This window comes from Lepus europaeus, chromosome 1, assembly GCF_033115175.1.
Source record: "Lepus europaeus isolate LE1 chromosome 1, mLepTim1.pri, whole genome shotgun sequence".
Lineage (NCBI taxonomy): Eukaryota > Metazoa > Chordata > Mammalia > Lagomorpha > Leporidae > Lepus > Lepus europaeus.
Genome location: NC_084827.1, coordinates 145,503,326 through 145,516,790, shown reverse-complemented (window position 1 = coordinate 145,516,790; position 13,465 = coordinate 145,503,326). Strand labels below are relative to the sequence as shown.

The following is a 13,465-nucleotide window of genomic DNA, read 5'->3' as shown; positions in this document are numbered from 1 at the left end:
AGTCATTTCCTGGTTAGGCCGGGCTGGGGCCGCGGATTAAGTCAAAGAGGATGTGCAGAGAGTTTATCTGGAGCAGCGAGGTGACTTTGGCAGCTAATAGCCGGCTCGTGTTTCCTACTAAAGCTGTGTCTGTGTGGGCGCAACAGCGCAGGTGTGCAGTCTTGCAGGTAAGTGATCTCGCCAAATAATCCTCGGGTACCAGCCGAGAATCCTGCGATGGTCTGGCTTGTCTGGCTGTTTTTAATAGCTGAAGGTAGAATGCTGGGTAATCTACTACAAGCGGTTTAGTTTCTTGGTAATCCAGGCTGCCTGGAGAATTTTATTATTTTAGAAGAGCAGGTTTTATTTGGGAAGCTGTTTTCTTAGTACGGATTAAAAAGTTGTTGTAGAGATCGAGTAAAATGGAGAATTCATCCCCGTCGACATTTGGACCCAGAGCAAGCCGGCCGTATGGGTATGGGTTATTTCTTGTCAGAACTTCAAGTACTTTGGTAAAACTTCAAGTACTTTGGTAAAAAGCTTTATCTTGAAAAGCAAGCATTCAGGGGTAGGGGGTAGGGTCATTCAATAATCAGTGTATTTTTAAAAGCCAGTGGGAGTGCTGATTTTTAAAGTAACGTTTAGGACCAGTTCTTCAGAGTCAGGTACCCTAGTGCAGCTTCTGAGTCAGTGCCAAGAACTGGCCGTCCCTCCGAGTCACTCAATCGGCCTCGGCTTACATGTGGCTGGCTGATGCCTCGCTTGCAGGCTCAGTCCAGAATCCTTGTTCTCTGGACAGCAGACACGGCTCCATCCTAGCTGACAAAGACGGTCCAGAGACCCTGAGAGGGAGGGAAGGGGAGACCTTGACCTTGTACTGGCTAGTTCTCCCGAATACCTCATTGCCTGTCAGGTTCGCTCTCTGCGGAATGAAGGTGTTGCATCTGGTCACCTGTAAGATCCCCCTCAGCCCCTGATTTTACAGCTGGGTGGAGGAGGAGGTTAAAGTCGGGGAACCAGGGTAGGGAGAAGAGGAGGGGCCAAGCTGCCTCCTGGCTCAGGTTTCCGGTCCCAGCTGCTTCCAAGTCCCTGGGAGAGGGCCCAGGCTTTGCCTTCCATTTCTGGGCCTCCTGTTTCTCTATCCCTTTCCAACAAGAACTGAACTTTGAGAGGCCTTGCTATGGCCAAGCACTGGGGCAGGTGAGGCCACACCGTGCACAAGACAAAGCCTCTGTTCCCCAGGCATGACACATACAGGACAGCGGGCGAGTTTATGAATGAGAGAATTGGGAAGCAGAGGGGCTGCGAGGACATTAATTCACAGCTGTTTTCTTAGCCTCCTGGAGGGAGGGAAGACCGTTTGCTTTCGATGAGTTGTGTCTTAGTGTGGGCTGCCATAACAAAATGCCGTGGCCAAGTGGCTTGAACAGCAGACTGGCTTTAGCACAGCCCTGGCGGCTGGAAGTCTGGGGTCTGAGTTCTGAAGACTTCCTGGCTTGCAGATGGCTGCTTTCGGGGTGGGGGTGTCTCCTAGGGGCGCTAATGCCATCATGAGGGCCCCGCTCATGAACTCACCTAATTATCTTCACCGTGTGACTTGGGGGTCGGCAATGTAGTCCGTGGTAAATTTGCCACAGAAAACTGAAGACGCCCAGGCGCGCACAGTTTTTAAGAGTTCGCCTAAGTTATGGGGATGAAAATGATGGTTTCCACCTGTATGAGAAGCTTTGGGTCAGGATGAGCTGTTTGGAATATGTGAATAAGTGAGTTATCCGGCTGCCCCGAGCTCGGCTGTAAATGGGTCAGAAGCTGTTCACTCTGAGCAGCCTCATCCAGGATGTGTGTGATGTGTGAGACGCACTAGAGTAACAGAATTTTAGGAGATTGCCTGGCGCCAGCCCCGTCTGCTGCTCTGATTTGCCTGGCGGGCAGTCCATCTCCCTGTCCGATTCCCCGCCCTCCCCTCCCTAAGGAAGACAAGTCGTATTTGCCACTCTTGTGCTCAATGATGCAATCGAGGCTTAGGAAAGCAGAACACAGGAAATGGCACGGTTTCACCTGACCCAGTTGGGACAGGGCAGGATGGATGGTGGGGCAGCAAGGCAGAAGCACAATGCTACCAAGTCTTGGTAGACTCCAGAGAACTGGAACGTGGCATTGAGCCTGGGAGAGAGTGTGTATGGGAGAGTTGCGGAACATTCCTTACCAGTGTTCTTGCTTCCACATAATTCTGATCTCTCTTCCTTTTAGTCAGAATCTACATAGATTCTAGAGAATGCTTCTCAGCTCGTTCAGGTTCAGTACTCCAGACTTTAGCAACTAATTGGAAATGCTGCTTTTAAAAGACGTTGGCATGCACTCTATTATCCTGGTATAACAAATGGTGTTGGTACCTCACCCATATCTTGTCCTCATCATCTTCCACCTGCCGAAGCGTGCACCTGCTATCTGACCATGTCCATAGCAGTGCCAGGAGTAATGCTGTCTGGGAGGAGCCCCTGACCAATGACTGGCGACGTTGGTGGGCAACCAGCCCTTGCCCTTGTCCCTTGTCCCTCCATGGGATTGAGCTCCACTTGCCCAGGTGGACCCTCGGTTGATGACACACCTTCTCCTGGCTACCCCCTTTCTTGCCGCAAGGCCCTGTGCCCCACTGCTGTTTCCTGGGATTCCTCCCCAACTAAGCAGCCTGCACTAGAATCTTGGCTGTGTGTCTGCTCCTGGAAGAACCTTGACTGAAAACCTTGACTACATGTGGTTTAAAAAAAAAAAAACCCACATAGTTTTTTGGTAATGATAAAAAGCACAAATAAAAGAAGCATAGTTAATAAGACATCGTCTACTTCAGGTGTAAATATAGAACATCACTACCCCAATGAAAGAATGAACTAGCACCTGTCTGAATCTGTGAAGATCCAACAGGGAATGCAGGGGTGGACATAGCTTGACTATAGAGTATGTTAGAGAATCCCCTAAATGCCACAAGCAGCACTGCGCATCATGACATAATTTTATGATTTGGGAGCAGTTTGGTAAGGTTTAAAGCTGAACAAAATAAATGTATTTCTCGATGCTGGTAGCAAACCATCAAGTTCAATGTACATTAACACTGAAAAAATGTTGTGTTTATACACAATGAAAAATTGGATTCTTGATTCAGACAATTGTAGCTGCTTTTTTCCCCTGAGGGCATCATTTGAAAGTTATACAGGGAGTGGGATGGTTCCTCATTGTGTAGGACAACTTCTAGAAGACTTCCTTACACAGCGGTGGGCTGAAATGTAGGAGTGATGGCTGGAGCTTCAGCCACCGTCTTGGAGAAAGTGGGTGAAAACAATATGACTCCGCTGGGTGGTGGAGCTGTGAGCTAGAAGAAGTCTATTCCCTGACGACTTCCTGCAACAGGGCTACCCTTCCAGCCCTGGGTCGCCTCTGCCTTTGAACTTTTACATGAGCCAGATACAAGGGGATCCACAAAGTTCAGGGAAATGGAATTAAAACATAAGCTTGTGTGAGTACAACGCAGTTTTCAAAGCCCTTCCTAGTTTTCTCAGAGTATACACCTTCCATGGCCATTGTGGAGTTCGCTGGTACAGCATTACTTGTCACTTGTTTGAAAGCTAGGAGGCAGGGTGGGCGGTTTTACAAAGCTAGTGCCAGTGAGTTTAGATTGGCCACTGCCACAGTGTTTCAAAGCAAGCAGGGTTTGATTTGCTGTCCATCCCAGGGCACAGCTTGGTGCTCTGTTTGCTCAACCGATGCCACGGGACTGCCACGCGCTGAGAGCTGTGTGGCCAGTGTGGCTGCGTGTGCTGCGTGCTGTGTGTGGCCCCTCTGCTTTCCAGAGCTGAATTCCTTTCGGAGCGCAGGCAGGGAGGATGATACAGTCAGACAGAGGAGCAGCTCCGCCGGACAAGGACAGGAAGCTTTCTTCAGCAGCCAAGTCGGAAAATGGTATGTGCTGCCTGGGTTCCTCTAGACCACAGAAGCCTTACAATTTCGCCATAAATATGTGCTCAATGAATGGAAGGAAATCCTGATGGGTGGGCCGTGATCCCTACAGGGAATCGTCGTGCAGATTTGGTTGCACTGCTACACATTCTCATGACAAGTTGGAGGGCAATTTTCAAGGAAAGGAATCAGCGTGGTGGATTCAGAACCCTTTGGCTCCCTGCCCTACAGTATTTTATTATAATGTAGAACAGGGGTGGGGACTGTGTCACAGCGAGTTGTACCCCTACTTGGGATGTCTGCATCCCATACGGGAGCACCAGGTCGAGTCCTGCTCTGCTTCTGATCCAGCTTCCTGCTAGTGCATCTTGGGAGGCAGCAGAAGACAGCCCAAGTCCTCGGGCCCTGCCACCCACGTGAGAGACGCAGGCGGAGTTCCCAGTCCCAGCTGCTGAGGGCATCTGGGGAGTGAACCAGTGGATAGGAGATTGATTCTCTCTCCTTCTCCCTCTCCCTTTTTCTCTCCCCCCAATAGATGAAAATAAATACACATTTAAAAAAAATCTTAGAACTGCATAACTTGTTCACATTCAAAATATAACTATAAAAATAGAATTTCTATGAAAACCTTTGTTGAAAAATCAAGCATTCACTAAAATCCATTGAGTCCTGCAATCAGTAGAAGCTGAGATTTGTCCTAGAAACCAGTGGTGTTTCAAGGACATTTGCACTAAGAATTTTCAGAAAGAGCACAAACAAACGACGTGATGGTTAGAGAAAGAGGATACGGAAAACAAGGGGATTATTCTGGGATGCAGCACAGGCCAGGAAGATGGGGACAGGGAAACAGTCACATTATGCTATTGAAACCTTCCATTTGATGTCCTAATGTTAGTTATGCTAATAATAGCAACAGCTCTACAAGAAAGTCAGCCCATGAAGTTCTTTTTTTTTTTTAATTTTTGACAGGCAGAGTGGACAGTGAGAGAGAGACAGAGAGAAAGGTCTTCCTTTTTGCCATTGGTTCACCCTCCAATGGCCACCGCGGTAGGCACGCTGCGGTGGGCGCACCACGCTGATCCAATGGCAGGAGCCAGGTGCTTCTCCTGGTCTCCCATGGGGTGCAGGACCCAAGCACTTGGGCCATCCTCCACTGCACTCCCTGGCCACAGCAGAGAGCTGGCCTTGAAGAGGGGCAACCAGGACAGGATCGCTGCCCCAACCAGGACTAGAACCTGGTGTGCTGGCGCCAAAAGGCGGAGGATTAGCCTATTGAGCCACGGCACCGGCCCAGCCCATGAAGTTCTTTCAGAAAGTTCATGGAAAAGTGGAATTGAAAGATAAGTCTATTTTGGGGCAAAAAAAAAAAAAAAAAAAAAAAGGAAGTCCATGCACAGTTTTTTTCAGGACCCACATTTTCCAAGAATGTTTTGTATTCTTGTTTGGCCACAAGGAAACTGGGTTTCAGAGGCTTACGTGACTTTTTGAAGCTCCCACAGCAGGTGATGGGCTAGGGTGTGAAGCCAGATCTTTTGGCCCTAAATCCAGGGTTGTGTCTACTCCTCCCGAGACTGTAAGGCACGCTCCAGGTGTCTGAGTTGCCCTCTGCAATTGTATCTGCCTCTCTTGCCACGCCTGCCTGCCACCTGCTCTCCGCGCTCTTTCCCTAGGCCTCTCCCACATCCTGAGGCTGGTGCTGCAAGAGCTGAGTCTGTTCTACAGCCGCGACGTGAACGGAGTGTGTCTCCTGTATGATCTCCTGCACTCTCCGTGGCTGCAGGCTCTGCTGAAGGTAAGCGCCCCTTTACTGGGAAGCCTTTGCTTACGGTGCGGGTAGGAAAACCACGACCGTAGTCCAATGAGGCCGCTCTAACCAAGTGCTGCAAACTGGTGGTTACAAACAACAGACAGTTACTTCGTATGGCTCTGGAAGCTGGCCTTGGACTCAAGATCAAGGCGTTGGCAGACTTGGTGTCTGTGGAGGGCTCGGCTGTGGTTCACATGGTGAACCCCCATGGTGCATGGGGCAGGGGTCTCTCTCGGGCCCTAATCTCATCCATGAGGGTTGCATCCTTGTGGTCTGATCACCCCAAAGACTCCACTGTCTGATACCACTGTCTCCGGGGGAGGGGGAGGGGAGTGGTTACAGCACATGGATTTGGGGTACACAGACGTTCGGGCCATAGCCACTACCCACTCAGTGGTATCACTTGTCAACTGACAGGAGAGTTCAACTTGGAGAAAGTTTTTGGAAGACAGTCCTCAGAGAGGAGCTGCACACAGCACCTAGGAAGGAAATGGCTTAGGTGGGAAAGACTGCCCAGCCCCTCTTTTTTCTCCCTGCACCCCTGTTTCCTCCCATAGCCCTGGGATCGCAGAGCACACACCATGGTGGCATCAGCAGCAGCTCATCTGCTGCATGCAAGACTTGGTCCTTGAGGCCAGCTCTGAACAAACCAAAATGCTTTAGTTCTTTCCTTTTAGCATTTATTTGAAAGGCAGAGAGAGAGATTGTCCATCTGCTGGTTCACTCCCCCAAATACCTAGAATAAGCAGAAGTGGTCCAGGCTGGGCCAGGAGCCAGTGACTCAGTCTCCCATATGGATGGCAGGGAGTCATTATCTGCCCCTCCCAGGGTGTGCATTAGCAGGAAGCTGGCTTGGAAGCTCAGTAGCCAGAACGCGAACCAGGCACTCAATATGGAATCCAGGTGTTCAAAGCAGTGCCTTGGGCCAAAGGCCTGGCCCAACAAAAATGCTTTCAAAAATTGATTCCTCTTTACTCAATTTGGAGAGTGAAACCTTTATGCTTCTGTTGAGGAATCTCAACGTTTTCTCTCCCAAACATTTCTTCTTCCTTTTTCATTTGGCTAAAATTGGATACGCAATACCGTAGACTCTCCTAATCAGGAAAGGCTCCTGCCATAATCTTGTTGTTCTGAACAAATGTGATTAAGAAAGATTCTTTTGAAGTTGTTTCTGAAGGTGTAGGTGTTTCCTTCACGTAAGTGTGAAATGAGAGCAGTTAATATTATAAATTATAAATTCTATATATAAATTATAAATTCGATGTATTATAAATAAGAGCAGTTAATGACACTTGTTAATATCATACTCTGAAATAGCAGCATCCTTAGCAAGATCAAAAGAGTACTTGGGTCATGTGTTTTCAAGCACTTGGTTTCTCCTAGCTACTTTCCCTGCAGGATCGACTAAGACAGGAATCGCGACTTTGTCCTGGGCACGGCTCTTGCTCGCCACAAGGGATCTTTGTGTTCCCTGCATCACCAATCAGCCTCCACCACCTCCAGGTGGACTTGAGCGCTGGCCTGCAGGTAGAGCAGGGAAGTGATGCCACCACAGAGGCGGACGGGGGAGGCTGGGCTGAGCCAGGCCCACGGGGCCTCACGCCTCCACCTGTCCGAGAAGCTCCACTCGGAATGCAAGGCTGAAGGCTGCGCTGCAGAGCTAGGCCACCTCTAGGCCTTGGTATGGAAAAAAATTCCCAGGATTAGCAGAGAGGAAGTTGGAATTTTTAGAATGCACCTTCACTGGAGAATTAGGGGGGGAATGGGAAATGGCTAGCCACAGGGATCAGAGCACAGAGGAGCGGCGGTGGTGTGCCCAGCCTGTAGAGCCCTGGCTGACCCCTAGGCACTGCACTCATGCCTTGTATGCTGCAAAGGGCCTCCCAGGGCTCCCCAGAAAGACCCTCCCTTGAGATGCCCCTTTGAGCACTGCCTATACATCCCGGTTGCTCTGAGCCCCAGAAACCCTACTCACACCCAGCTTGACAAACGTTTGGATTTCTGTTTATCAGTGAAATCGCACGGGGAGGCTCAGCTTCCCGGGGCAGCCAACCATCTCGCCTCAGAAGCCTCGCAGCCACTGAGTGCCTCTCTCTCTGGCCACGGGAGCCCCGCCTGAGTGCAGACCTGCCCACCCCATGTGTTGACGGCTCTGGCAGCTGCCCAGGCCGCGTCTCCCCTTTGACAGCCTTTTATTCTGAACGTGACCCATGCCCTGAGCACCATCACTTCTCCCACCTTCACCTTTCTGCAGGTATATGACTGCCTCCAGGAGTTCCAAGAAAAGAAATTGGCTCCCGCCACGCACCACGCACAGGCATTGTCCCGCGAGGTAAGCTTGCCTCCTCTAGGGATAGCAGAGCTGTGGCTCACCTGCCGTGCGGGCCCCAAATCAAAGGCCCCAGTGGAAGCGTTTCACTGAAGAGTATGCATCTTAGTAAGTGTTTGTCATTGAACTTGAATATAAGGGAGAAAATTAGCTGGCTATTTCCCCAAATTAAAACAGAAAACTCCCACATCGTTAACATGTATCTACTGACCTTGTTTTGTCCCTAAACCTTGTACGCAACTTGCCAATGTAAACAGAGTGGTATTATAGTAATGATTCCTAAATTTATAATTCTATTTTTGGAAAGATTTATTTATTTACAAAACAGAATTAGTCAGTGAGTGAGTGAGTGAGTGAGTGAGAGAAACTGGTTTACTCCCCAGTTGGCTGCAATAGCCGGGGCTGGGCCAGGCCAAAGCCAGGAGCCTCTTCTGGGTCTCCCATGTGGGTGCAGGGGCCCAAGAACTAGGGCTGTCCTCTGCTGCCTTCCCAGGTGCACTAGCAGGGAGCTGGATTGGAAGTAGAGCCACCGGGTCTTGAACCAGTGCCCATGTGGGACGCCGGCGCCGCAGGCAGCAGCTTTACCGAGCAAGCCACAGCAGGGGCCCAGTACATTCATGACTCTAACCCTGAAGCGTGGTCTCAGCTGTTCAGCTGCCCCCTCCCCACGTGACTTACTTGGGAGTTTACTGGACAACTCCAGCTCGGCGTGTTCCAGGCCAAGCTCCTGCGCTCCACCACACCCACTCCCCTTGCAGCCCCTTCCAGCTCAGTGACTGCACCCCTGTTCCCATGGCCCCGGGTGAAAAGCTGAGTCTTTCCCTCACACCCATGCCAGTCTGAAGGCGAATCCCGTAGGCTCTACCTTAAAGCACACCCAGACCCTCACCGCCCAGGCCACCGGTACAAGCCATGCTCATCTCTTCCACAGATAATCACTCTGTAGCCTCCTGCCTGGTCTCCTGGTCTACCTGTGCCCCCTGTATTCCCAGTATAGCAGCCAAAGTCAGTCCAGCCTGTCACTTCTCCGCTGGAACCCTTCCCACGTCAGAGTAAATACTGAAGTTCCTATGCAACTGAGCTGCCAGAGCTTCTTTGACTTGACACTCACCACTCTCTCTGGCTCACTCTGCCACAGCTATATTGGCCCCTGGTGGTTCTTTAAATTCATCAGACGTGCTCCTGCCACAGGACCTTTGCACTTGCTATTCTCTGTGTCACTAATGCTCTTGCCCATACACCCATACGATTTTTTCCCTCATCTCCACTCAGGCATCACTTGCTCAGTGGGGCTTTTCCAGGTCACATATCTAAAATTCCGTCCCCTCCTCGTACTCCCTTGGCACCTACTTTTATTTCTAATCATCCTTAACTCTTCTCACCATAAAACAGAAAGTATTCTTCTTGTATATTTTATTTACTGTCTGTGTCTCCTGATTGCCCTGCCACCTCCGTGAGAATGGAGGTTTTTGCTGCCTGCTCACTGCTGTTCTGTCACCTAAGGCGGTGCCCTGCATGTAGCTGGTGCTCAATAAATATTTTCAAATAGATTAATAAAAGTAATCCATTTTATTATTATTCATTGCCCAAACCATATTAAAAGAAATAAAAAAAAAAACAAAAAAACGGAAAGTTAAGCCTCGACCCTCAATTCCGGGCATCAACAACTCGGTTTGTCCTCAGCTGTCCAGAGAACACGTGCACGTTTCATTCTCCTGTCCCCTAGTGAGGGAAGTGAACGCTCTGTGTGCTGTTTGTTTTCGTGATCGGACGTCGTGATGCCCCACTGCCCGAAACTCCTAGGACTGATGTCCTCCCAAAGCACGTCCACGTTGAAGCTGCAGCAAAGAGAGCAGAGTGTATTTTATTAGCACTTTTAACCATTGCAACTCACATTAAAATTGCTAGTTGAATGATACATTCTGAAATAGAAAAACATTTTAAATGTTTATTTTCATCTACTTGATAGGCAGTCACACACACATGTGCGTACACACACCCCCACCCCCACATTATCTCCCATTCACTGGTTCACTCCCCAAATGCCTGTAACAGCCGGGGCTGGGCCAGCCTGAAGCCAGGATCCTGGAAGTACATTCAGGTCTCCCGCTAGGTGGTAGGAGGATGACCCGTGTCACGTACGCCATCACAGCCTTGATCAGTTCTTTCTCCTAGGCTGTGATGTGCCAGGGCCAGGACTTGGGTTTAGATCCACTCCAAACACAGATCTGACCTCCCACAGCAGACAGGAAGGATGAGGGAGGATGCTGACTTAAAGACAAAAGAGGCTTCGGAGCCGTGTTTCTTAGGTCAACATCATGTTGGTCGGCGTGTCTTATCTAGCCTCGATCTGGTTAACTAAGTGATGGAGATTTTTTAAAGTTCCATAATGTATGCTTTTCATGAACCAGGTGCTGGAGCTATTGCGGGAAGCCCCGAACTCCCCTGAGATCCGAGAGCTGAGACGGATCCTCCAGGCTCCACACTCCAAGGCAAGCGTTTGCTATAGCAGATCTGCCCGCCTGGCACACAGACAGATGGGGGAAGAAGAAATGAATGCGATCGAAAATACGCCCTCAGAATGAGTGTTCTAGTGTACTCAGAGCTGTGGGTCTCAGATGGGACCAGCTTAGTGCTGTCATTCATGGAGCTACACCCGCTGTATTTATGAGGAGGCATCCAGAACTTTCTATGGTGTCTTGTTTCCTTCACAAAGCTATCGTCCCTCTAAAATTCTGGTGGACAATCAGGAGAGCTTCCAGTAATAGAGGAATAACCTCCACACTTCCTTTCAGACAGGAATTTAAAAAAAAAATTTATTCATTTATTTCATTGAGAGAGCAATAGAGAGAGTGAGAGGGAGAGAGGGAGAGTGAGAGAGAGAATAAGGAAGAGAGACAGAGAGAGGTCTTCCCTCTCCTGGTTCACTCTCCCAATGGCTGCAACAGCTAGGTCTGGGCCAGGCTGAAGTCAAGAGCTGGGAACTCCATCCTGGTCTCCCACATGGGTGGCAGGGGCTCAGGCGCTTGGTCCATCTCACCCTGCTTTCTCAGGGTCTTTAGCAGGGAGCTGGATTGGAAGTGGAGCAGCTGGGTCTCAAACCGTTGTTCCACTGTGGGATGCCGGCACTGCAAGCAGCAGTTCACCTGCTTTACCACCATACCGGGCCCTAAACTTGGGAATATTTTAGGTTTTGGATAAAATGGGTGATGGCATTTGGAAAATATGATATCATGATGATTACCCATGTGAGGAGCATATGAAGAAGACTTGATTATAGAATGAAAACTTGGATTTCTGAGATGAAGCTATCAATACAAGGTTAAGAAGATGCTTGCCTTCGGAGCAGGGGGCTTATGAGTCAAGTGTGTAGTTACAACGTAAGCGTGCAGTATCAAATATCCTCAACAGCAGCATGACTTGGGGGTTTTCTGAGTTCCCTCTGAATTCTGTGCTGCAGTCTTAGGGCTGAGGAAGCTTCCGCACCTGGGAAATGAGAATGTGCCACAATGGGCCGAGAGGGGGCGCTCGGATCCTACCCTCAACTGACCCACCTCTCCTCGTTCTGCTCCACCTGGGCCCTTGGGTGTTGCTGACAAATTAAGCCTGTGAGATGTTCTGACGACCACTTCCCATTCTGTCATTAATGTCCCCGGCCCATGGAATTACTGGGAAGAATGAATGAATCCATGTATAAGCTATGGGCTGCGCCTGGCACATCCACATTGGGTGTTGCTGCTGGGTGCCTGTCGTAGTGCTGAGTCGCTGTCTTCTGCACGGGTGGGTCCCAGGTGTGGCCTCTGTTGACCTCTTCCTTTCCTGTTCTCAGGCCTTGCTCAGCGCCCATGACACGGTAGCTCAGAAAGATTTTGAGCCCCTTCTCCCCCCACTGCCCGACAACATCCCCGAGAGTGAGGAAGCAATGAGGATCGTTTGTTTGGTGAAAAACCAACAGCCCCTGGTAAGGAAGTCGGTTTACACTAGGGTTACTTGTGAACCTAGCTGTATCTAGAAGTTGCTTGGGCAATGTTCTTTTCTGAGGTTACACATCCGGGGCTGATAATGACTGCAAATGATACAGTTTTTTTTTTTTTTTTTTTTTTTATGATTGTATTGATTTATTTGAAAGGGAGGGGAGAGTGACAGCAAGGGAGAGGGGGAGAGAGAGGTATTGTCTTTCTGCTGGTTCACTTCCCAAATGGCCACAATGGCTGGCCAAAGCCAAGGGCCCAGAGCTCCATCCAGATCTCCCAGGTATGTGCAGGGGCCCAAGCACTTGGGTCATTTCCCGCTGCTTGCCCAGGCACATTAGCAGAGAGCCGATCAGAAGAGGAGCAGCTGGGACTTGAACTGGTGCTATGATATGGGATGTTGGTGTTGTGGGTACCGCTTAATTCACAGCCACAGCACGGGCCCCATGAGGTGGATTTGTTGGGGGTTTCTAACACGTTACACGTTGTGATGTTTTCACTTAAGGAAAGACTTCTGCTTGGTGCCTTCCTTATTTGAAAAGACCTACAGGATGCATTTTTGTGAAAAATCAGATGTATATTTTTGGTTATTCAACCTTCTGATGTATGTATAGATGTCACTTAAGTCCCCTGCCCTTGCCTATGTTTCCGTGGTTAATGGGAAGCTGGTGAGGTATCAATTTGATCTTCTAAGAATCAGGATGTGGGTGTGAGACTTGCTTCATCTCTGGAAGAATCTTTTGTGTCTATGTGATAGGATAGAGAGCTCGGAGGTCAAGGTTGAACGGCCTTTCCTCTGTGATGGCCGGGTGTGGCTGCCAGTCCACAGGACACCACGTGGCCCCCTTCTCCCTGGCTCCTGTGAATAGTCTCATCTGAAAGACCACAGCTGTGTTGACTGAGGGAAGCCACCAGAAAATTGTCACATTCGGTAAAGGAGGGGCCCCCGTGTTCTCTCTCCAGGGAGCTACCATCAAGCGCCACGAGCTGACAGGGGACATCCTGGTGGCCAGGGTCATCCACGGCGGGCTGGTGGAGAGGAGTGGTAAGCTGGCGCAGCAGGTGTACGTGTGAGCGGGAGCATGGGAAGCCTTCGACAGAAATCCCTGTTTCCTAACTGAGCACAAGCTCTGAGAAGTCCCCTTGCTTGGTTAAGACAGTGAAGAAAGAAGGAAGGAATATTCCAGAGAAGTCCTATCCCCTTCTTCACTGAGTCCCTCCTGTTCTAGGTACCATACTAATGTTCTCTTGGTTTACACTGTCGTGGAAACCTAACAGGTAATTATTATCATGCCATTTTTTAAAAAAAGATTTTATTTATTTATTTGAGAGGTAGAGTCACAGAGAGAGAGAGAGAGAGAGAAAGGTCTTCCATCCACTGGCCATCTCTAGATGGCCACAATGGCTGGAGCTGAGCCGATCTGAAGC

General features: G+C 49.7%; 1 protein-coding gene across 1 annotated transcript in view; it reads left to right on the top strand.

The window, feature by feature from the left end:
• The first annotated feature begins 3,854 nt into the window (after window positions 1-3,854).
• MPP4 (MAGUK p55 scaffold protein 4) overlaps window positions 3,855-13,465 on the top strand; it is a 37,119-nt gene continuing 27,508 nt past the window's right edge. Inside the window, exons 1-6 of the mRNA XM_062196834.1 lie at window positions 3,855-3,933; window positions 5,601-5,722; window positions 7,992-8,069; window positions 10,478-10,558; window positions 11,896-12,027; window positions 13,001-13,082. Of these exons, the coding sequence (XP_062052818.1) occupies window positions 3,858-3,933; window positions 5,601-5,722; window positions 7,992-8,069; window positions 10,478-10,558; window positions 11,896-12,027; window positions 13,001-13,082 (571 nt within the window). The 5' untranslated portion in view covers window positions 3,855-3,857. The remainder of the gene's footprint in view (window positions 3,934-5,600; window positions 5,723-7,991; window positions 8,070-10,477; window positions 10,559-11,895; window positions 12,028-13,000; window positions 13,083-13,465) is intronic.